At 41.4% G+C, this 24,870-nt stretch overlaps 1 protein-coding gene across 1 annotated transcript in view; it reads right to left on the bottom strand.

The window, feature by feature from the left end:
• Window positions 1-560: 560 nt before the first annotated feature.
• Window positions 561-24,870, bottom strand: part of LOC130273935 (cadherin-19-like) — a 173,022-nt gene continuing 148,712 nt past the window's right edge. The window contains exons 10-12 of the mRNA XM_056521485.1: window positions 17,855-17,972; window positions 4,392-4,640; window positions 561-982 (exon numbers count right to left, since the gene is read on the bottom strand). Of these exons, the coding sequence (XP_056377460.1) occupies window positions 561-982; window positions 4,392-4,640; window positions 17,855-17,972 (789 nt within the window). The remainder of the gene's footprint in view (window positions 983-4,391; window positions 4,641-17,854; window positions 17,973-24,870) is intronic.

The raw sequence follows: 24,870 nt of genomic DNA, 5'->3' as shown, positions 1-24,870 counted from the left end.
AAAGCAAACTGTACCTTTCCTGGAGCTTATGGCAGTTGCTAAAATTGCTTTTTTATTTTTCTGCCAGGTGTCAAGGAGGTGGGACTGAGCTGCTCAAGAGTCACAGCCTAGCATGCCCCTCATCCTGACCTCAAATACCCTCCTTGGCTTACATACAGAGCCGCGTAAGTCAGTTAAGAAGAGACTGCGATGCAAGGGCAAGCTAGGAGGTGTGCTAGGATGTAACACTTGAGCAGCTCGGCCCCACCTCTAAATAAAATAAAAAAAAATTGTATTTTAGAAGCTCCTGGAAAGCTGTCATATTCCTTTTATTTTTGTACATGTTTTGTCATCTAGTAGCTAAGTGAATTGGACAAACAAGTGCTTTTTATGCTTTTTTATGCACATTGCAAGGTAACCATCAGCAGTACCAAAAGAAAAATATTGAAGAAATATATTAGATTATGGCATCTGTAATAAAAAAAATAGAGTAAACATAATTGTGTGTGTAAATATATATATATATATATATATATATATATATATATTTTTTTTTTTTTTTATTATTTTTTGTTTATTTTTTAATAGTATGAGTCAATCTCTGATACATTTGCCTCAGTAAAGCTAAGTGAGCTAAGTGATCCAGAGAGAGAACCTGTACCTTCAAAGGCATAGCAATGCAGGTAGTCCAAAGGGAGAACAGTTGCATCTGTATTTGCTTCCTCTAATTTTTCTGATAAGAACTCTTTAAATATGGCAACATCGGGACCAAGCCCCAGTGACAATCGATACATACTTTGAATATCAGTTCTTATTGTCCTCTTTGGCTTTCGTTCTCGCATTACTGTGTGATGTCTAAGTCCAGTAATATCAAAAGCTTCTGTATCCTCTTCCCCTCCTCCTTCATCATCATACTTGACAATATTTTCTTTTAAGTCTTCTCCTTTCTCACTTATCATATTGGGATTTTTCCGGAATCTCACATGCACAAGTAAAGCCAACACTGAAAGCAGAACAGCAAAATTATTTCTATACATAAATATTATTATGTTTATATGATGTAGAGTGTTCAACAGTGTATGCTTGCTACTGTTGATGAATGTCATCATGATTTTTTTTTCATTTATACCATCTCTCCGCCATAGGAACCAATGCAAAAAATAAAATACAATACAACTTTGGTTTAATTTTCTAACAAAACAGAATAGAGATAAATGTTAAATATCTTACCACAGAATTTCTAAGTATGTGCGGCATTTGCTTGCAGGTACTCTTTAAAAGAAAGAAATGTCTTCATATGTTATATGTTTAGTCTAATATTTTGAATGGCTGGCCACCTTTTATTCCATTTTATTTTAAACTATATTAAAGGGGTACTCCAATGGATAACACTTTTTGTATCAGCTTTTATATGCTCCAGAGGAAGTTGTGTTGTTCTCTCCAGTCTGACCACAGTGCTCTCTGCTGACATCTCTGTCTGTGTCAGGAACTGTCCAGAGCAGGAGAGGTTTGCTATGAGGATTTGCTCTGACTTTGGACAGTTCCTGATACAGACAGAGGTGTCAATAGAGAGCACTGTGGTCAGACAGAAAAGAACAACTCCACTTACTCTGGAGCAAACAGCAGCTGATAAGTACTGTAAGGATTAAGATTTTTTAACAGAAATAATTCACAAATCTTAACTTTCCAGAACCATTGATTTAAAAAAAATAATAATAATAATAATAATAAATATGTGAAGTTTTCCCCCGGAGTACCCCTTTTATAATTATAATGGACTCAATCATTTACATTACCTTCACTGATGCCCAGTAAAACCATATAGCTCCATTTCCTTCCAATCCTCTATCTTTTTGTACTTGCCTGATGCCTTTCCCGTTCATGTAGCCTTACTATTCACCATCACTCTGGCACCTCGACTGTGCCTGAGCTTGTTCCTTGTGTGCAGTGTACTGCTATAGAGGAGGCAGAGGGCTGTACATGTATTTCACATGCTTCTCTATAGGACTTACATGAATAGTGGACCAGGGTGGACAGTGTCAGAGCTTTATTATTCTATTTAGTGAGCCATTAGTGAAGGCAATGTATAGGTCCATAATTGTAATGATTAATGTGGTTAGCTTGCAAACTACTGTACAAATAATACACCCTTCCTATCTTTTTCAAGGTACCTTCTCACCATGCCAACCACAGCACACCTTATCTATGTCAGCCACAGTGACCCCTCACTATGCCAGTCACAGTGCCCTTTCTGCATGCCAGACACATTGCCCTCTAATTTGTAGGGAAAGCCATGCAATACCTCCACTCCACTGAGCTTATGAGACAATAGCAATATGGGAGCAGCTGGGCATGGATCTGCTTAGTCAGCAAAAAGAACATCTTTACAGCTATTGTACCAGAAAACATGGTATGAGGCAGCATTATGTACTGTACAACATTTGTTAGGTGTCGAACACGGGTGGCCAACCTATCCACCAATGATAATATATAGTTGAAAAACCAACGACCTCCAGACGAGTGGATAGTAGGGCGCTGAGGGATCAGGCAACAGTTGAAGCAATCAACTTTATTCCCAACATGCAACACGTTTTGCGCTAGTGCGCTTCATCAGGCATATGCCTGATTAAGCGCACTAGCGCGAAACGCGTTGCATGTTGGGAATAAAGCTGATTGCTTCAACTGTTGCCTGGTCTCTCAGCGCCCTACTATCCACTGGTCTGGAGGTCGTTGGTTTTTTATATTGCTTTTATTTTGGAGTGGCAGCAGAGCGATCTGCTTCATGCTATCATCCAAGTTGTGCTGGCATTTGCACAACTTACATTGGTAAGCGCTCTATCATCACTAGCGTTTCCACATATGTTATTTATTGCACCATGGAGCGCTCCTTTTTATCTTTTTTGCAATATATAGTTGAAGAAGAGTCAGCACTCCAGCATGGCAACATTTTAGCTAACCCCTCTTCATCAGTCTAAAATGCCATGGAATAAGGCATGGACTCTTCTTCTACACAGTTATCGAGATATGTTTACAAAGTCCTGAAAAAGGAGTCACTGCAAAAAATAGACATTACTCAAGTGTGTGTGTGTGTGTGTGTGTGTGTGTGTGTGAAACATATGGCTGTTCAGTGAACAGATAATACAGAGATTCTGTACACAGCATATGCTGCTTCCACACACTGCACTTCCATTTCACTAAAACAGAGTTGTGAATCTCCTGCTACCTGCATCAAAACTATTAGTCAAACAGATTGCTGAATGTTTTCAGAAGAAAAAGTATAGCTATCTGAAAAATGCAATGTGTGTGCATTTATATATGAACAATAACTGTATATTGTATGTGTGTATATATATATATATATATATATATATATATATATATATATATATATACATACAGTGGTCCCTCAACATACGATGGTAATCTGTTCCAAATGGACCATCGTATGTTGAGGGATCAGTGCAATGTAAAGTATAGGAAAGTGGTCTACAACCTGCGGACCTATAGATGTTACAACTACAACATCCAGCATGCCCGGACAGCCAACGGCTGTCCGGGCATGCTGAGAGTTGTAGTTTTGCAACATTTGGAGGTCCGCAGGCTGTAGACCACTGGTATTGGAGGTCATACTCACGTGTCCCCGTCGCTCCGGACCGTCACCGTTTGTCACCGCTTCCCTGGATGTCACCTTCCATCGCTGTCGCCGCGTCCCCGGGGTGTCCCCGACGCTCCGGCAAGGCCTCTGCTTCCCCAGCATCCCCGCTCTCCGTCGCTACGCACGCCGCTCCTATTGGATGACGGGACGGCGTGCGCAGCGACATGATGACGACGATGGAGAGCGCCGACGATGCAGGGGATCCCAAAGAGGACGCTCTGGAGCCCAGAGGACAGGTAAGTGATCGTCAGCGGACCACACAGGGCACCGTAAACGGCTATCCGGTGGCAGCTGAAGCAGTCTGCGCTGCCGGATAGCCGTTTATGCGATGGCCCCGACATACAAAAGCACCATATGTTGGTGCTGCCTTCAACATACGATGGCCTCTGAGAGGCCATCGTATGTTGAAATGGTCGTATGTCGGGGCCATCGTAGGTCGGGGGGGTCACTGTATGTATATATATATATATATATATATATATATATATATATATATATATATTAGACTATTTTTTTTTTTAGACATAAGACACACACAGACTATACTAAAAGTAAACCTGAAACCTAAAATATCATACACAGGGAATAAAAAATGATGTCCAGCTATGTGCAATTTGCAATAAAAGAATAATTATCATTTTCTTTTTTGATTGTTAGATTTAATCTATACATATGAGAGGGGAAAATAAATAATCTATTAACATAAATAATGATTTACATCACTAATGTAATTCTCATAAATAATTTAACAAATTACCTAAAATTAAGAGGATGAAAACCGCAATAGCAATGACCACTCCAGAGTTCATAAAGGTAAAGAAATATCCTCCTTTCCCACAAGATTGGGTGTTGTTATCAATGCCACAGTCACACACTTTAATGGTTATAGTGCTGGTACTGCTGAGTGCAGGCGTCCCATTGTCACTTATTATAACTGTCAAGTAAAACAATGGATTGTCTTGAAAGCTGTATCCCTCTTGAGCTGTCAAAATGGTTGCCGTGTTATCTGCAAGAAAATTCAAAAAAAGTTTAAAAGATACATGTCATTTGTAAATGGAAAAAGTCTTTTTGTACTAAAATAATCATGGAATTCTTTTTCACTTTTCATAGAACATTTTATGACTTATTTCCATCTTTCAAATGTGTTAAAAAATCTTATCTCGGCTTTTGGCTCTGATAACAAAATGCTAAATCTTTTCCAGGTTACTGATAGTTCTCTGAAATTTGTGTTCAATTGTGTCCAATTTGTGTTCTTAATATATTAAAAATAAAGTAAAACACTAATACAAGTAAGTATTGTGAAGTTAGATGGTGGTGAGTCACGAAAGATTGTTTTTGCATCCATATGTACCGTAAAAATGGATGCATAGCAAACATGTAGTAAAGGCAAAAGACGAAAATGAATTCACCTCTATGCATAATAACTATTTTCCATGGCAAGCAGAATTTAAAAAAAAGTATATTTTTTTTTTTTGCATACCTTTTATTACATGTCTCCAGTGGACCACATGTCTGCATATAGTAAACCCCTGTTGCCTCTGATTCCTATCTGTCTCTAAAGATTATTATACACTATATATTCCCAAATGCCATTCCCAAGGCTGATAGACTTCACTTACTAGGCTATATTCAGACTATGACCTCTGAATCAGTCAGCACTAGGCATAAATGGCTATGTAGTCCAAATGGATTCCACCAAAAGAATGAGAAAGATAATTATTTTGGGGCCAAAATATTACCAGCAGAAAACTCAGCTGAAATTCTGTTGTATGCATAGTGCAATGAAATCCCATTGGCAGGAATAGGAATTTTTGCACAGAATTTCAAAGCAGAATTTGACTAAAAAAATCTGTTTTGTGAACCCAGCTTTAGACCCTAACCTAGCTTTAACCCCTACCTTTAACTCTCTTTTGCAATCTCTAGATATAGTGACAAACTTGGATCACCCATAGTGGGTCCCAACCATACTGTAAGTGATTGCCTTGTTAACTATTAATCTATTAAAAATATATGGCATACAGGTATGTCCTTGATGCCCGGGACTTAATGCACAAGAGCATGCATGTACTCCCTCGAGCACTGTGTGACTTTAAATCGAGCACAGGACCTTGCTTCATAGCGGTGAGTATTGGCTACTATCATAAGCAGGACATTCACAGCTAAGAACGCTAAGCGCTAAGATTCCGGCTAGCTCAGGGTGGCTTATCAGACCCCCGCATCGTGTAGCGCTCACTATACAGTGAAGATCAAAAGGCACCCGAGGTAAAAATTTGCATTAATGTGCATAAAGAAGCCAAGGAAAGATGGTAAAATCTCCAAAAAACATCAAGTTAAAGATTAGACATTTTTATAATAAGTCAACAAAAGTTAGATTGTATTTCCATCATTTACACTTTCAAAATAACAGAAAACAAAAAATGGTGCCTGCAAAAGTTTGGGCACCCTGGAGAATTTATAGCATGCACTGCCCCTTTGCAAAGCTGAGACCTGCCAGTGTCATGGAGTGTTCTCAATTATTATCTGGGAAGACCAGGTGATGTCAATCTCAAAGGTTTTAAATGCCCAGACTCATCTGACCTTGCCCCAACAATTAGCACCATGGGTTCTTCTAAGCAGTTGTCTAGAAATCTGAAACTGAAAATAGTTGATGCTCACAAAGCTGGAGAAGGCTATAAGAAGATAGCAAAATATTTTCAGATGTCAATATCCTCTGTTCGGAATGTAATTAAGAAATGGCAGTCATCAAGAACAGTGGAAGTTAAAGCAAGATCTGAAAGACCAAGAAAAATATCAGACAGAACAGCTCGCAGGATTATGAGAAAAACTATTCAAAAGGTACGTTTGGAGAAGAAGGGGAACAGAATTTAATGAAAGGAACCTCTGTCCAACTGTTAAGGATGGGGGTGGATCAATCATGCTTTGGGGTTGTATTGCAGCCAGTGGCACAGGGAACATCTCACGAGTAGAAGGAAAAAGGGATTCAATAAAATTTCAGCAAATTTTAGATGCTAACTTGATGCCCTCTGTGAAAAAGCTGAAGTTAAAGAGAGGATGGCTTCTTCAAATGGACAATGATCCTAAACACACCCCGAAATCCACGGGGGATTACATCAAGAGGCGTAAAATGAAGGTTTTGCCATGGCCTTCACAATCTCCTGACCTCAACATAATTGAAAATCTATGGATAGACCTTAAAAGAGAAGTGCGTGACAGACAGCCCAGAAATCTCAAAGAACTGGAAGACTTTTGTAAGGAAGAATAGGCAAATATACCTCAAACAAGAATTGAAAGACTCTTGGCTGGCTACAAAAAGCGTTTAAAAGGTGTGATACTTGCCAAAGGGGGCAGTACAAGATATTAATTCTGCAGGGTGCCCAAACTTTTGCAGACTTTTTTTTTTTTTTTTGCTTTTCTGTTATTTTGAAAGTGTAAATGATGGAAATAAAATCTAACTTTTGTTGACATATTATAAGAATGTCTAATCTGTAATTTGATACCATTTGGAGATTTTTCCATCTTTCTTTGGCTTCTCTATGCACATTAATACAAATTTTTACCTGGGGTGCCCAAACTTTTGATCCCCATTGTATAAAACAATAGGTATAGCATTATACAGTGTTTCATATAAAAGTCCTCTATGGGGACTTAAAAAGTGTCAAGTAAAAAATAATAAATATTTTAAAAATTATATAAAAGACCCTCCCCTAATATAAAATAAAATCACACATCTTTACCCATTTATCCCATGCCCCAAAAAACACATGAAAATAATAAACATATTTGGTTTTGCTTTGTGCATAATTGTCCAAACATCCAAATAATTTTGATCCTGAGCAGTGATAGGCAAAAACATAAACAATACACATCATATATCACAAAATAATATATGAAACAAGAGAGCAATCGCCAATGGCAAATGATCATACGCTAAGAGATATAAATACAGCAAAACATATACTGACATATAATGATCAATGTATCACAAATTTATTGACATAAATGCACACAAACATTTAAAAGACATTAAAATACAAGCATAAGACAAAAAGGGGGAATATGCACATGTCCAATGTAATGGGCATATATGGCCAGGGAAAAACCAAAGGGAAAAGAGGATAGAGGAGGTCTAGTTAATGTCCAGCAGAAACATCATTGCCAAAGTGCAAAGTAAATGCATATGTAAACATTTGACTACAAGGTGCGTAAAAAAAACGTAAACACCCTAGTAAGTTTCTCTATGCTGAATAGCGCAGCAAAAGGGACATGGCAGCAAGCTGGCATTAAAAAATAGATAGGGAAAAAGTATGTAACTTGCCTAGTGGATGACAGTAATAGACCTCCTGCACCCGACGTTTCGTCACCAGACTTCTTCCGCTTAATAAAAAGCGATCAAAAAGTCCCATCAAAACAAAAATGGTACCGATAAAAACTACAGACCACGGCACAAAAAATAAGCCCTCATATAGCCCCATACGCACAAAAATAAAATAGTTATACAGGAGATTTATAGAAACCTGTTCATAGGAAAAGATGACCAGTTGCCCATAGCAATCAATCAGATCGCTTCTTTCATTTTGCAGAGGCATGGTTAAAAATGAAAGAAGCAATCTGATTGGTTGCTATGGGCAACTGGTTAAATTTTTCTCTGCACAGGTTTTGATAAATCTCACCCGTAGAGGTCAGAAGATGACAATTGTAAACATTCTATTTTTGGTGCATGTAGCTATAATTTTTTTAAAGTAGTAAAATAAATAAAACCTACATAAATTGGGTATCCCTGTAACCATATGGACCTACAGAATAAAGATAATGTGTCATTTTTACCGAAAAGTGCATTGCGTAGAACCGGAAGACCTACAAAGTTGTAAAATGGTGTTTTTTTTCTTTCTTCAATTCACCCTAAAAATGTTTTTTTTTCTTTTGCTTCAAATTATGTTATTATAATAGTAATGTCATTACAAAGTACAATTGGTGACACAAAAAACAAACCCTTATATGGGTCTGTAGGTGCAAAATTGAACGCATTATGATTTTTAGAAGATGAGGGGAAAAAAACGAAAATGCAAAAACGAAGATTGTTTTGAGTCCTTAAAGGGGTACTTTGACGCTTAGACATCTTATCTCCTATCCAGCGGCGGGACCCCCGTGATCTTGCGCGCCACACCCCTTTAAAATCAGTCCCCTTTGCGGGCTCTCTCCGGGTCTAATTTCTGTCGATCACGGGGCCGGAGCATTGTGACGTCACGTCTCCACCCCCGTGGAATGTTACGCTCTGCCCCCTCAATGCAAGCCTATGGGATGGGCGTGACGCCCCGTCCCATAGGCTTGCATTGAGGGGGCGGAGCGTGACGTCTCACGGGGGTGGAGACGTGACGTCACAATGCTCCGGCCCCGTTATCGACAGTAATCAAACCCGGAGCGAACACGCAAAGGGGACTGATTTTAACAGGGTGAGATCACGAAGGGCAAGATCACGAAGGTCCCCAGTGGCGGGACCCCCGCGGTCAGGCATCTTATCCCGTATCCTTTGGATAGGGGATAAGATGTCTAAGCGCCAAAGTACCCTTTAAGCTGAAAATGGGCTGAGTCCTTAAGGGGTTAATGGCCAGAAAGTACTCTGCACGAGACTATGTTCGGGTCACTTCCCACATGTACTTGTTTACTGCTCAATTGAGTTCTGCTATATCAACCTCACACAACAAATATTCATTACATGTGTAGATCTTTTCTAGTTTTATTTTCTGTCACATGTCAATTGTTTCTTGTTCTTTGTTAACAATTGATCCAAGAATGTGAAATACCACTTGTCTAATATTATCAAGATAGTTGTCTTCTCTGCTGTCATAAGCTTTGTTGTCTCCCTATTCAGCTGACATTCTGTGATTTCTTCAGCTATATTATAAGTTTAATATCATGAGTACTTGGAAGGTTGATCATTCTCTGTATCTAAAAGTCTTAGATAAAGTAAAATACAAATTTATTATTTCATCAGACATAAAACAGAACGGTGAGCTCGGAAGTCTTTTTATGGCTTTCATTAATTTTTATGTTGAAAAATCTAATATTTTCCTCAGGATTTCTACTTTTATTTCCTGTAAGGAAGCTTTGATTGTCTCTTAAAATTAAATGTACATAAGTCAATGGGTTCACATGGGATACATCAAACAGCATCAGTAGAGCTTAGTTATGTGATTCCGGAATATCCACATAATCTTTTTTTTTTTCTGACAATAAAAATATCTATTTAACCAATGGTTATATTCCTTATTCTAAAAATAAGAAAAATCTTAATAAGCATAATCATGCTAGAAATCACCTATCCTGAGTGATACAACGACCGTATTTTTCGCCCTATAGGACGCACCGGCATATAAGACGCACCCAATTTTAAAGGTGCAAAATCTAGAAAAAAAAGATTCTGAACCCAACAGAGATCTTCAACCTGCGGACCTCCAGATGTTGCAAAACTACAACTCCCAGCATGCCCGGACAGCCGTTGGCTGTCCGGGCATGCTGGGAGTTGTAGTTTTGCAACATCTGGAGGTCCGCAGGTTGAAGACCACTGGTATAGGAGGTAGTACTCACGTGTCCCCGCCATTCCGGACCTGTCACCGCTCGTCACCGCTGCCCTGGATGTCGCTCCATCGCTGTCACCGCGTCCCGGGGGTCCGGACGCCCCAGCGCTCCGGACGTCTTCTTTCCCGGGATCCACGCTCTCCGTCGCCGTCATCACGTCGCTACGCACGCCACTCCTATTGGATGATGGGACAGCATGCGCGTCGAAGGAGAGCGCCGGCCATGCAGGTGATCCCGGCACGGAGCAGACACCGAGGAGGCAGGTAAGGTCCCTCCCGATGTCCTGTAAGCTGTTCGGGACGCCGCGGCGGTCCCGAACAGCCCGATTGAGCAGCCGGGTTAGTGTCACTTTCGCTTCAGATGCGGCGGTCAGCTTTGATCGCCGCGTCTGAAGGGTTAATACAGGGCATCACCGCGATCAGTGATGTCCTGTATTAGCCGCGGGTCCCGGCCGTTGATGGCCGCAGGGACCGCCGCGATAGGTGTGTATTCACCGTATAAGATGCACCAACTTTTCCCCCCCAGTTTTGGGGAAGAAAAAGTGCGTCTTATATGGTGAAAAATAGGGTGACTTTGAAAAAGACAAAAAAAACAACTGTGATACTTTTGTGAGACTTGGAGTACTACATAGTATTACTTAAATACAGTAGCCTATATGAAAAATATTAAAATTGTAACATTATTTTTATGACAAGACTTTCAAGCTAATAATGTTATAAACTGATAATTTTTATCTTTTTAGGGCAATGGTCTCCAATCTGTGGACCTCCAGCTGTTGCAAATCTCCAACATCTGGAGTTCCACAGCTAGGAGACCACTGTTATGCTAGGTTCACATGGCCGAAAAGGTGCGCAATGTCCGCCCAGAAAACATGGACATTCCGCACAATTGATTAATTAGGTGGGCGCTAAGACCACTCGGAAATGTGCTGTCTCATAGACTGCAATGTATTTCCAAGCAGAAACTGCAGAAAGAATAGACAATTCTATTCTTTCTGCAGACATCGTAATCGTGATTTCCATGGCAGAAACATCTGTGCACAGTGCAGAGACAAAGAATCCCATTGAAATCAATGATAATCTGCTGCAGCAGACATTCTGCAGTGTAAACATTCCCTTATGGAGCTAAAATCTCTCTATTTCTGATTCAGAGCTCCTCCATCTCTCTTCTATTATTTTTGTAAAAGATACAACATGTCCTCTAACCAGAGGTGTTTGGGTCCCGGTGCGACTGCTACCTCTGCACCCTCTTTAGTTATGCCCCTGCATAGTCCCAAATGACATTATCTTTTCTGTATTCATCAAGCCAAAAAATTTCAGTCATAAATGAGGAAATAGAAATAAGGTGGTCGATAAAGGAGGTTTGTTAGATTAGTAAAGGATTGCTTTTGTGCCTGATTTAGGGTTAAACAGAAATACTTTGGCTGTCTTAAAGGGGTACTCTGTCAGAAATCATCTTATCCACTATCCAAAGATAAGATGTCTTATTGCGGGGGTCTTGCAGCACCTCAGTCATCCGGTGCAAGGAGCAAACTCTGATCCGTTCCACATGACTAGCGACTACAGCTACCACGCCCCCTCCATTCATGTTTATCCGTCATGCCCCCTCCCAAAGACATATATGGAGGGGGCATGGTGTGACGTCATGAACACAGAAGCTCCCGGCTGCTACCGGCCTGGAGATCACTGGGGTCCCCATTGACAGGACTCCCATGATCAGACATATTATCCCCTATCCTTTGGATAGGGGATAAGATGTTTTCCGACAGAGTACCCCTTTAAGCAATCACTAGGAAAAGCCTAAATTCTTTCACAAGAAATTTAACATATATTTGTTCCCATATTAAATATCATAATGTTAATTGAAGAGGTATTAAAGACTTCAAGGGTTATACCCTAGCCATAGGAAAGGTAATAATAAGCTGATCTATGGAGTTTCAATAAGGTTATAATTTCATTGTATAGATAACTCCACATGTGGCAACACCAAATTTATTTATCACTAGCTGAGTACCCGGCGTTGTCCGGTTTTTCCTTCCTCATCCTTGTTGGGGAGGAAAATCAGCAAAGGAGGAAGCTTTTGACTTCAAATCCCATCCCCATATATTTTTGTCATATCCCAACCCCATATCACGTCCTCATATCCCGTCCTCATACCCCAACCTCCTATCCCGACCTCCTATCTCGACCTCCTATCCCAACCTCCTATCCCGTCCTCCTATCTCGACCTCCTATCCCGTCCTCCTATCTCAACCCCCTATCCCGTCCTCCTATCTCGTCCTCCTATCTCAACCCCCTATCCCGTCCTCCTATCTCCACCTCCTATGCCGACCTCCTATTCCAACTTCCCATCTCAACCTCCTATCCCGTCCTCCTATCTCGACCTCCTATCCCGGCCTCCTATCCCGACCTCCTATCTCCACCTCCTATCCCATCCTCATATCCCGACCTCCTATCCCGACCATCCTGTCCTCCTATCTTGACCTCCTATCTCGACCTCCTATCTCGACCTCCTATCCTGACCTCCTATCCCGACCTCCTATCCCGTCCTCCTATCTCAACCTCTTATCCCGTCCTCCTATCCCGTCCTCCTATCTCAACCTCCTATCCCGTCCTCGAAATATCTCCAGCCGTTTAGAAGTTATGTGGTAACATATATTTCCCATAGACTTGTATGGGACTTTAAATATAAGCCCCTCCACCTCCTATCCCGTCCTCATATCCCGACCTCCTATCCCGACCATCCTGTCCTCCTATCTTGACCTCCTATCTCGACCTCCTATCTCGACCTCCTATCCTGACCTCCTATCCTGTCCTCCTATCTCAACCTCCTATCCCGTCCTCCTATCCCGTCCTCCTATCTCAACCTCCTATCCCGTCCTCCTATCTCAATCCCCTATCCCGTCCTCCTATCTCCACCTCCTATGCCGACCTCCTATCCGACCTCCTATCTCAACCTCCTATCCCGTCCTCCTATCTCGACCTCCTATCCCAGCCTCCAATCTCGACCTCCTATCTCGGCCTCCTATCCTGACCTCCTATCTCCACCTCCTATCTCCACCTCCTATCTCAACCTCCTATCCCGGCCTCCTATCTCGGCTTCCTATCCTGACCTCCTATCCCGTCCTCCTATCCCGTCCTCCTATCTCAACCTCCTATCTCAACCTCCTATCCCGTCCTCCTATCCTGTCCTCCTTTCTCGTCCTCCTATCTCGACCTCCTATCCCGACCTCCTATCTCGACCTCCTATCCCGTCCTTCTATCCCGTCCTCCTATCTCAACCTCCTATCCCGTCCTCCCATCTCTTCCTCCTATCCCGTCCTCCTATCTCAACCCCCTATCCTGTCCTCCTATCCCGACCTCCTATGCCGACCTCCTATCCCGACCTCTTATCCCGACCTCCTATCCCGACTTCCAGGTATTGAAATAGCTCCAGCCGTACAGAAATTATATGGGAACATACATTTCCCATTGATTTGCATGGGACTTTAAACAAAAACCCTGACCCTCACAAATGGGGGTAGTTAAGGGTTAAATTAACTATCCTATATTTTAAGTGGACATATAAGTAACATGTGACCAATTATTATCGAAATATCTCCAGCCGTTTAGAAGTTATGTGGTAACATATATTTCCCATAGACTTGTATGGGACTTTAAACATAAGCCCCTCCACCTCCTATCCCGTCCTCATATCCCGACCTCCTATCCCGACCATCCTGTCCTCCTATCTTGACCTCCTATCTCGACCTCCTATCTCGACCTCCTATCCTGACCTCCTATCCTGTCCTCCTATCTCAACCTCCTATCCCGTCCTCCTATCCCGTCCTCCTATCTCAACCTCCTATCCCGTCCTCCTATCTCAATCCCCTATCCCGTCCTCCTATCTCCACCTCCTATGCCGACCTCCTATCCGACCTCCTATCTCAACCTCCTATCCCGTCCTCCTATCTCGACCTCCTATCCCAGCCTCCAATCTCGACCTCCTATCTCGGCCTCCTATCCTGACCTCCTATCTCCACCTCCTATTTCCACCTCCTATCTCAACCTCCTATCCCGGCCTCCTATCTCGGTTTCCTATCCTGACCTCCTATCCCGTCCTCCTATCCCGTCCTCCTATCTCAACCTCCTATCTCAACCTCCTATCCCGTCCTCCTATCCTGTCCTCCTTTCTCGTCCTCCTATCTCGACCTCCTATCCCGACCTCCTATCTCGACCTCCTATCCCGTCCTTCTATCCCGTCCTCCTATCTCAACCTCCTATCCCGTCCTCCTATCTCTTCCTCCTATCCCGTCCTCCTATCTCAACCCCCTATCCTGTCCTCCTATCCCGACCTCCTATGCCGACCTCCTATCCCAACCTCTTATCCCGACCTCCTATCCCGACTTCCAGGTATTGAAATAGCTCCAGCCGTACAGAAATTATATGGGAACATACATTTCCCATTGATTTGCATGGGACTTTAAACAAAAACCCTGACCCTCACAAATGGGGGTAGTTAAGGGTTAAATTAACTATCCTATATTTTAAGTGGACATATAAGTAACATGTGACCAATTATTATCGAAATATCTCCAGCCGTTTAGAAGTTATGTGGTAACATATATTTCCCATAGACTTGTATGGGACTTTAAACATGAGCCCCTCCCCTGGCAAATGGGGGTGAGTAAGGGTTAAATCACCTATCCTATGTTTGTTGCTGACATATGAGTAACATGTGTGCCAAGTTTCATGTTAATATCTTTAGCCGTTTGAAAGTTTTTGTGGAACATACACACATACATACATACATACATACACACACACACACATTGAGTTTTATATATATAGATTCAGTGCACCATCAAAGAAACGGCATTTGGCACAGCAGAGTAAACTGTGTGCATTCACTATTATTGAGTCCCAATGGGTACAAAACTTCTGGCTTCCACAGCGTGCATATAACAAATTCTTCCTGCAGTGTTCAGCTGAGAAACAAAAGTGTACATACAGTCCAACAATATTGGTGGTAGAAAGTAAAGTGGCACTCACTGGGTTCATAGCAAAATTTGAATGTCTTAGTGCAGTATCATAAAAGCAGGGGGAACAAAAGTACTGGCACCACTAGCCTCATTCCCCTGCTTTGCCAAGGACCCGGTAAGTGCTGCTTTCTGCTTTCTACTATTAATCATTTTATTATTACTGTATTTTTCACCATATAAGACGCACTTTTTCTTCCCCAAAACTGGGCGGGAAAAGTTGGTGCGTCTTATTCGGCAAATACACATTAAAAAACCCTGTCATATCGCGGCGGTCGCTGTGGCCATCAACGGCCGGGACCCGAGGCTAATACAGCACATCACCGATCGCGGTGATTCCCTGTATTAACCCTACAGATGCGGCAATCAAAGCTGACCGCCGCGTCTGAAGCGAAAAACTAACCCAGCGGCTCAGTCGGACACCGGGAGGGACCTTACCTGCCTCCTCGGTGTCCGATCGGCAAATGACTGCTCCGCGTCGGGATCCCCTGCATGGCCGGCGCTCTCCTTCGTCGTCATCACGTCGTCGCGCACGTCGTCCCGTCATCCAATAGGAGTGACATGTGTAGCGGCGTGTGTAGCGGCGTGATGGTGGCGACAGAGAGCGACGATACCGGGCAGCAGAGACGTTCCGGAGTGGCGGGGACACTCCGGGGACGCAGCGACAGTGATGGAGGGCGACATCCAGGGCAGAGGTGACAAGCAGTGACGGGTCCGGAGCGGTGGGGACACGTGAGTATTACCTCCTATACCAGTGGTCTTCAATCTGCAGACCTCCAGATGTTGCAAAACTACAACTCCTGGCATGCCCGGACAGCCAACGGCTGTCCGGGCATGCTCGGAGTTGTAGTTTTGCAACATCTGGAGGTCCGCAGGTTGAAGATCACTGTCTTATACTTTACATTGTGTTTGGTTCAGAATCTTTTTTTTCTAGATTTTCCTCCTTTATAATTGGGTGCATCTTATATGCTGGAGCGTCTTATATGGCGAAAAATACGGTATTTAGTTTACATTTTTTAAATGGAAAAGGGGGCGACTTCAACTTTTAGTATGCAAGGGGTTATTATATATACATATATGGAGAACATGTATTGGTCCCCATTAGATAGTTCATACAGATCAATGCAGTAGATATTTATTGAATTGATCCATTTCATTTGTGCTCTGTTGGAAGTAATGTGGCTGGGGGGATCCGGACACTATATAACCAATAACCATTTAAAACCCCATTTGGATGCTGCTGCCAGCTTGCCGTGTTGATAGCAGGTACTGGTGATCACCAGATGCCGGATATTAGCAGAGGCCTTTGCTACTAAAAACAACCATTTAACTTTCCTGGCCCCAGGATATATCCATATGTTCTCGAGCAGGAAAGCATTAAAAATGTTTAACCCCTTAAGGACTGGGCGTTTTTCGGTTTTTGCTCTTTTGTTTTTTCCTCCTTACCTTTAAAAAATCATAACTCTTTAAATTTTGCACCTAAAAATCTGTATTATGGCTTATTTTTTGCGCCACCAATTCTACTTTGTAATGATATCAGTCTTTTTACCCAAAAATCTACGGCAAAACGGGAAAAAAAATCATTGAGCGACAAAATTGAAAAAATACAGCCATTTTGAAACTTTTGGGGGCTTCCATTTCTACGTAGTACATTTTTCGGTAAAAATGACACCTTATCTTTATTCTATAGGTCCATACGGTTAAATTGATACCCTACTTGTATAGGTTTGATTTTGTATTACTTCAGAAAAAAATCATAACTACATGCAGGAAAATGTATACGTTTAAAATTGTCATCTTCTGACCCCAATAACTTTTAAATTTTTCCGTGTTCAGGGCGCTATGAGGTACCATTTTTGCATTGATCTGACTTTTTGATCACTTTTATTCATCTTTTCATGATATAAAAAGTGACCAAAATACGACGCAATCAGTGCTGCGGCTCCCGGCTTCACTATGACGCCAGGCCCGCCGCGATATGATGCGGGGTAACAGCGGGACCCTGCGCTATATCACGGGAGCGGGATCAAGGACGTACTCATACGTCCTTGGTCCTTAAGGGGTTAAAGAACAAGGAATAAGGGAATCCCAGAATAGGAAATATGCTGATCTGCAAACAGTTTATTATTGACTATAAACTTTTACTCAATGTCCAACACTCTAGTAAGCAATTATTGAGACATGGTCACAGTGTTAAAATAAAAATGACACAAAGTTGTATAAGGGTCACTTTGCCATCTTATGCCATAATAAAATTTGTAGCAGTAATTCTTCCAATTTCAGTCAAAAAAAGTCGTACACTTGGAAGGAATGAGCTGAATTCCAATTATTATCTGACAATTACAATTTATCTTCGCCAATGACAACTTTTAAACCAAGTTCCCACACAGTCATTATCTGAGAGTATAAAATGGCCTTATCCACCTTCCTAATACTATTCAGACTATGCTGTGGGTTCTGCTGTGGGTTATTCAGTAACAATTCAGTTACCTGTTTGTAGGTCTCATATTATTTGTATCAAATCTTTCAACAATTAATTAGCTAATTTCCATAAGAAATTTGCACATTAAAGAAAGCAAAAAAAAAAAAAAACTGTTACATATAACGTAATAGGTAAAGTAAATTACCTCCATTGTCTGCAATAGTAAAATTTGCATTGATTGATTCCTCAGGAGGTTGGGTAAAGGAGAAAGGTTGGCTGGGTTTAGGTTCATCTTTGTCCGCTGCCGTTACAGTGTATACAGTCTAACAAGAAATAATATGTTAGCACCATTCACATTGAATGGAATAAACAGAACACAATGCATGTAATTAGGAAAGTGCGGAAACCCTAACACGTTCAAAGAAGTAATTAAAGTGAGCTAATCGAAAATATGGATTTACCAGGTAAAGTAGCATGAATGTTCCAATTATACATTACATTTGGAAAATATGAAATGTACAAAAATTATTTTGAATCTCTGAGAAAAAATGGTTAGATTGACAGATATAGTACAGCTTTAGCAAATGCTTGATGCTTCGACAAATGGATCAGGAACCTGTGCAATTTTCTTTTCAATTAAAATACATGCAAAACAGAAAAGCAAATGTAAACTTGTTATATCAACAGAACACAAATATAACTTCCCTAACCCTGTTTATAAAGTTTTGCCATGCTATTTGCATTTTTTCTATGTTGTGTACATGATAGCAGTTAAAATAAAAAAAGGTACCAGAATGGACCTAAAATAAAGCTATTAAAAACTTTTTTTTTTAAATCAACTGGCACCAGAAAGTTAAACAGATTTGTAAATTACTTCTATTAAAAAATCTTAATCCTTCCAGTACTTATTAGCTGCTTAATACTACAGAGGAAATTATTTTCTTTTGGGAACACAGAGCTCTCTGCTTACATCACAAGCACAGTGCTCTCTGCTGACATCTCTGTCCATTTTAGGAACTGTCCAGGGCAGCATATGTTTGCTATTGGGATTTTCTCCTACACTGGACAGTTCTTAAATGGACAGAGATGTCAGCAGAGAGCACTGTGCTCATGGTGTCAGCAGAGAGCTCTGTGTTCCAAAAAGAAAATAATTTCCTCTGTAGTATTCAGCATATAAGTACTAATAAGTACTAGAAGGATTATGATTTTTTAATAGAAGTAATTTACAAATCTGTTTAACTTTCTGGCACCAATTGATTAAAAAAAAAAAGAAGTTTTCCACCGGAGTACCCCTTTAATGTGGGATAAGTTTAACTAAAACATTGCATTAAACCTTAGCAATTATAGCCATTAGTTAGACAGTTCCATCATGTGCCTAATAAGCTTTTTTGTAGCCAGGTGTCCCTTGTTCTTTAATCATTTTATGACAAATTAAGGAGATAAAAGGTCTGGAGTTGATGCTAAGTGTTACATTTGCATTTGCTAACTATTCTTAAGAGCTTTCAGTATGTGGTCCAGAGTAGTGCCAGTTCAAATGAAAAGACAATCATTAGACTAAAAATTTAGCAAACGCTCATATTCTTAAAAAATAGCAATGCACTGGCGAGATCATTTACACCAAAAAGTCTGGAAGACCTAGAAAGACAATTTAAATGGATATCCTAAAAAGCCTTTTTTGTTTTAAAAAGAACAAACATCTAACTTTAACACTCTCACAAAGGCATCTGTCACGTGAGGCAGTGCAAAGCCCTAAGCTTGCCCAGATCTCTGTCCTTTTGGTGGGCCCACCTCCTTAGGAGGCTCCAATCATGGTGTCACACTCTACGCTACTAAAGATGTAGGGTGTCAAGGTCAAAACAATAATACAAAACAATGTGCAGAAGTTAGGAAGCAGGTCAGGACGCTATTGGTTAACCAAAGCATAAACCAGAGAGCACAATACAGAAACAGAGCAATGTCATACAGACAGAGTCCAAACCAAGATAGCAATAAGGTACAAAATGATAAGCAGAAAGGATAGTTAAAGGCAAGCAAGGGTCAAACCAGACAGACTACAGGGCACAAAATCATCTTCAAGGTTTACAATGAAGAGTTGCCTATACAGTTTGAAAGTAAATAAAGAATAGTGTTGAGCGGCATAGGCCATATTCAAATTCGCGAATATTCGCGAATATATGGACGAATATTCGCGAATATTCGCATATTCGTTATATTCTCGTTATATTTTCGCATATACGAAAATTCGCGTATGCGAAAATTAACATACGTGAAAATTAGCATATGCAAAATTGACATACGCGAAAATGCGCATATGCGAAAATTAGCATATGCTAATTTTCGCATATGCGAATTTATGCACGCCAGTCTCACACAGTAGTATTAGAGCCTTCTTTACACCATACAAGCTGGAAGCAGAGAGGGATGATCACTGTGATGTGTACTGTGGAAAAAAAACAAAAAAAAAAAAAAACGAATATTCGTAATTACGAATATATAGCGCTATATTCGCGAAATTCGCGAATTCGCGAATATGCGATATTCGCGATTAATATTCGAATTGCGAATATTCGCGAGCAACACTAATAAAGAACATTTATCACAAAATGCATTTACTGGTAAAACTCACAACAAAAGAGCCAATCTAAAAAGATCCCCCAGTTCTGGAACAAAACGCTTTGGAGTGATGAAATCAATTGAATTGGTACCAACTTATAGGAATATAACTGTATAGAGAAGAAAACACTTAGGATTCAAAACATGCTCCATTATCTGTCAATTATGCAATCTACTTTTTTTTGCAATGGAATTTAGTGGGCAACATGTAACACTAAATGTCTCTACAGTCCAGAGAAATATGTCACCACCTTTTTGTATGTCTAGAAAGAATACAGGCGCAAGGTGAATGTGGTGCCAATCTTCAAAAAAGGCTCTAGGTCTTCCCCAGGAAACTATAGACCGGTAAGTTTAACGTGCATTGTGAGTAATTTGTTTGAAGGACTTATAAGGGATTGCATACAGGAATACATAGGGGATAATTGTATTATAAGTGATAGCCAGCATGGGTTTACTAAGGCTAGAAGTTGTCAAACCAATCTAATTTGCTTTTATGAAGAGGTGAGTAGAAGCCTTGACAGAGGAATGGCTGTGGATATAATATATATTCTAGATTTTGCTAAAGCGTTTGATACTGTCCCTCATAGATGTCTGACAGGTAAGTTAAGGTCTCTGGGCTTGGAAACTTTAGTTTGTAACTGAATTGAACACTGGCTCATGGATCGTACCCAGAGAGTGGTGGTAAATGATTCGTACTCTGATTGGTCCCCGGTTATTAGTGGTGTACCCCAAGGTTTAGTACTGGGCCCGCTGTTGTTTAATTTATTTATCAATGATATAGAGGATGGCATTAACAGCTCTGTTTCTATCTTTGCAGATCACACCAAGCTTTGTAGCACGGTACAGTCTATAGAGGATGTGCATAAGTTACAAGATGACTTGGATAGACTAAGTGTCTGGGCATCCACTTGGCAAATGAGGTTCAATGTGGATAAATGAAAAGTTATGCTTCTTGATACTAATAACATGTATGCGTTGTATGTCTTAGGGAGAATTAAACTGGCAGAGTCACTGGTAGAGAAGGATCTGGGGGTACTTGTAGATCACAGACTACAGAATAGCATGCAATGTCAGGCTGCTGCTTCCAAGGCCGGCAGGATATTGTCATGTATAAAAAGAGGCATGGACTCGAGGGACAGGGACATAATACTCCCCCTTTATAAAGCATTGGTACGGCCTCACCTGGAATATGCTGTTCAGTTTTGGGCACCAGTCCATAAAAGGGACACTGTGGAGCTGGAAAGGGTGGAGAGACGCGCAAATAAACTAATATGGGGCATGGAACATCTTAGCTATGAGGAGCGATTAAAGGAGTTACACTTGTTTAGTCTTGAGAAGAGACGTTTAAGGGGGGATATGATAAACGTATATAAGTATATTAATGGCCCATACAAAAAATATGGAGAAAAACTGTTCCAGGGGGGGAAAAGGATGAGGGGGCACTCCCTCCGTCTGGAGAAGAAAAGGTTTAGTCTCAAGGGGCGACACGCCTTCTTTACCATAAGAACTGTGAACTTATGGAACAGTCTACCTCAGGAACTGGTCACAGCAGGTAAAATTAACAGCTTTAAAACAGAGTTAGATACATTCCTGGAACAAAATAACAAAATAACATTAATGCTTATGAAGAAATATAAATTCCCATCCCTTCCCCAATATCGCGCCACACCCCTACCCTTCAATTCCCTGGTTGAACTTGATGGACGTATGTCACTATGTAACTATGTATATCATAGATACAAAAAATAGCTATGTATACAAAAAGAGCCTGATTGATAACATTTAAATATTGCTCTATAAATAGTTGAGAATGTAGAGTATTTATTCCATAACTTTTCTTGTGTTTGCTATGTTTGTTTACTAAATAAGGAAAATCAAATATTGCAGATTTTCAAGGTAGCAACAAATGTTTGTGCACTATTGTACATGTAATGAGTATATCTCATGAACGCTTATTATTTTGTACATGACAGCTTTATTTGAATGCAGATTGAATAGTCCCAATGCTTCTGACAATCAGTTTGATGGACACAATATAGTATTTTACTAAATCTACTATTACAAACTAAAAATGGTTTGCCCTCAAGCAAAACTAAATGATTTTAAATATGTAGACAAAGCATTAAAGTTGTGTCAACTGCTTGAATGTATATTGGTAGGTAAGTCAAATGTCATCTCTGTATTTGATAAGCAATGGCAGATCTGCTTACTCGTTATTGTAGATTAGTAATATCACAGATTGCTTCCATTTGCCTTGACTAGAAACAATATATGGCATATATGCTGGTATCTAGATCAGCAAACTGTAAGCTGTTCTCTGCCAGTATGTACTTTTGTGGCATGCACAATGTGTCTACACCAAAGATACCATATACAGTAGACTGAAGTTCATGAAAAAAGATGATTCAAACCAAAACATTTTTCATCAGGTGACTATGAACAACAAATAATTACTTTTGATTATTCCAAACCGAAGTTAAAGGGGTATTCCAGAATTGGCTTTTATTTGACTATGCTACAGGGGCTGTAAAGTTATTGTAGTTCATAACATAGTGTCTGTACCTATGTGTGATGGTTTTCTCACAATTCGTCTGTGATTTTCACCCCAATATTTATTTTTATCAGCATACAAATGACTGTTGTCTCAGATTTTTCCCAGGTTGCAATGCGGCCGAGACCTGACTCACTAGTCAGCTGATGACAGGGAGCCTGTCTGCTTCAATGGGTGGAGCGATCGCTTGGTGGGATAGAGATCAATCTGCAACTAATGAAACAGCTGTAGGCACCCTGATTGAAAACCACAGGTCTTCGAATGGATGTAGTTGTAGTCAAAAAAAGAAAAGTCAAACAGGAAATACCAGTTCACAAACAGCTAGTCACAGTGTTATGGTGATCTCACAACATAGCCATTTAGCCCCAAGACAAGCGCAGATCCTTCCTAAGCATGTCCATTACTGCCTGCCAGGTACGTACTAAAATCACCTTATGGTGCATAACCCCTTTAACTATCAATGAAATATTGTGGGGTCGATGTGTCACAGGAACCAGGAAGCAGTGGTAAGTGACATGGATCAGGAGATATGAAAATTACAGCTATGGGGCATTGGGGCTGGAGAGTGGATTTTTTTTTGTTTAGTTATATATCACTTTCCATTTTATTTTATTTTTTGGGGGTCTATAATACCCCTTTAATGTCTTTACAACAATATCTCCTCCATACACCTATTCAATAATCTTTTTACTTCGTCACTCTGCACATGCTCGCCCATAAGGTTTTGCCTGTGCTTTTTCTCTCGCTAATGGAAATTTCTTCCATAGGCTTTTTATCAGTCTTCAAATGTTATAAAGAAAACTGAATTACCGTATTTATCGGCGTATAACACACATTTTTTAGGCTAAAATTTTTAGTCTAAAGTCTATGTGCGTGTTATACGCCGATACACCCCCAGGAAAGGCAGGGGAAGAGAGGCCGTCACTGCCCGCTTCTCTCCCTGCCTTTCCTGGGGTCTAGAGCCCTGCTGCCGGCCCTTCTCTCCCCCTGGCTATCGGCGCCGCTGCCCGTTCTGTCCCCCTGACTATCGGTACCGGCGCCCCATTGCCGGCGCCGATAGCCAGGGGGAGAGAAGCGGCGCCGACAGCCAGGGGGAGAGAAGGGGCAGCGGCACCCATTGCCTCCCCCCATCCCCGGTGGCATAATTACCTGTTGCCGGGGTCGGGTCCGCGCTGCTGCAGGCCTCCAGCGTGCGTCCCCTTCGTCGTTGCTATGCGCTGCACTGACGTCATATCGCATGACGTCAGTGTGCCGCGCCGTGCATAGCAACGACGCAGGGGACGCATGCTGGAGGCCTGCAGCAGCGCGGACCCGACCCCGGCAACAGGTAATTATGCCACCGGGGATGGGGGGAGGCAACGGGGCAGCGGCGCCGGCAATGGGTGCCGCTGCCCCTTCTCTCCCCCTGGCTGTCGGCGCCGCTTCTCTCCCCCTGGCTATCGGCGCCGGCAATGGGGCGCCGGCACCGATAGTCAGGGGGACAGAACGGGCAGCGGCGCCGATAGCCAGGGGGAGAGAAGCGGCAGCAGCAGGGCTCTAGACCCCAGGAAAGGCAGGGGGAGAGAAGCGGGCAGCGAAGGCCTCTCTCCCCCTGCCTTTCCTGGGGGTGTATCGGGGTATACACGCGCACACACGCACCCTCATTTTACCATGGATATTTGGGTAAAAAACTTTTTTACCCAAATATCCTTGGTAAAATGAGGGTGCATGTTATAGGCCGGTGCGTGGTATACCCCAATAAATACGGTAATTCTCTTTTCACATGTAAATAATCACTCCAACATAAATATGTATCACAGTTAGAGATAAGCTTTAATTCTGCCCCGTCACAGCACACCTCCAACCTTTTACTACCTGCTGTATGTTCCAATATACAACAATTCTTAAATCAGCTAATTTCTCAATCTTAACTTAACAAAAATGCTAGTGCAAACTCTCATCTTCCCCCAGGACTAGTGCAGAATCTCTCTCTGTGGCCTCTCATCTTACACTCTTGTGTTGCTTTAATTCACCCTCCATTCTACTCAGATAATCCCTCCTTTTCTTTTGTTACTCCT

This window comes from Hyla sarda, chromosome 5 (genome assembly GCF_029499605.1).
Source record: "Hyla sarda isolate aHylSar1 chromosome 5, aHylSar1.hap1, whole genome shotgun sequence".
NCBI lineage: Eukaryota > Metazoa > Chordata > Amphibia > Anura > Hylidae > Hyla > Hyla sarda.
Note: the sequence above shows the minus strand (reverse complement) of the source record. Positions and strands in the feature narration are given on the sequence as shown.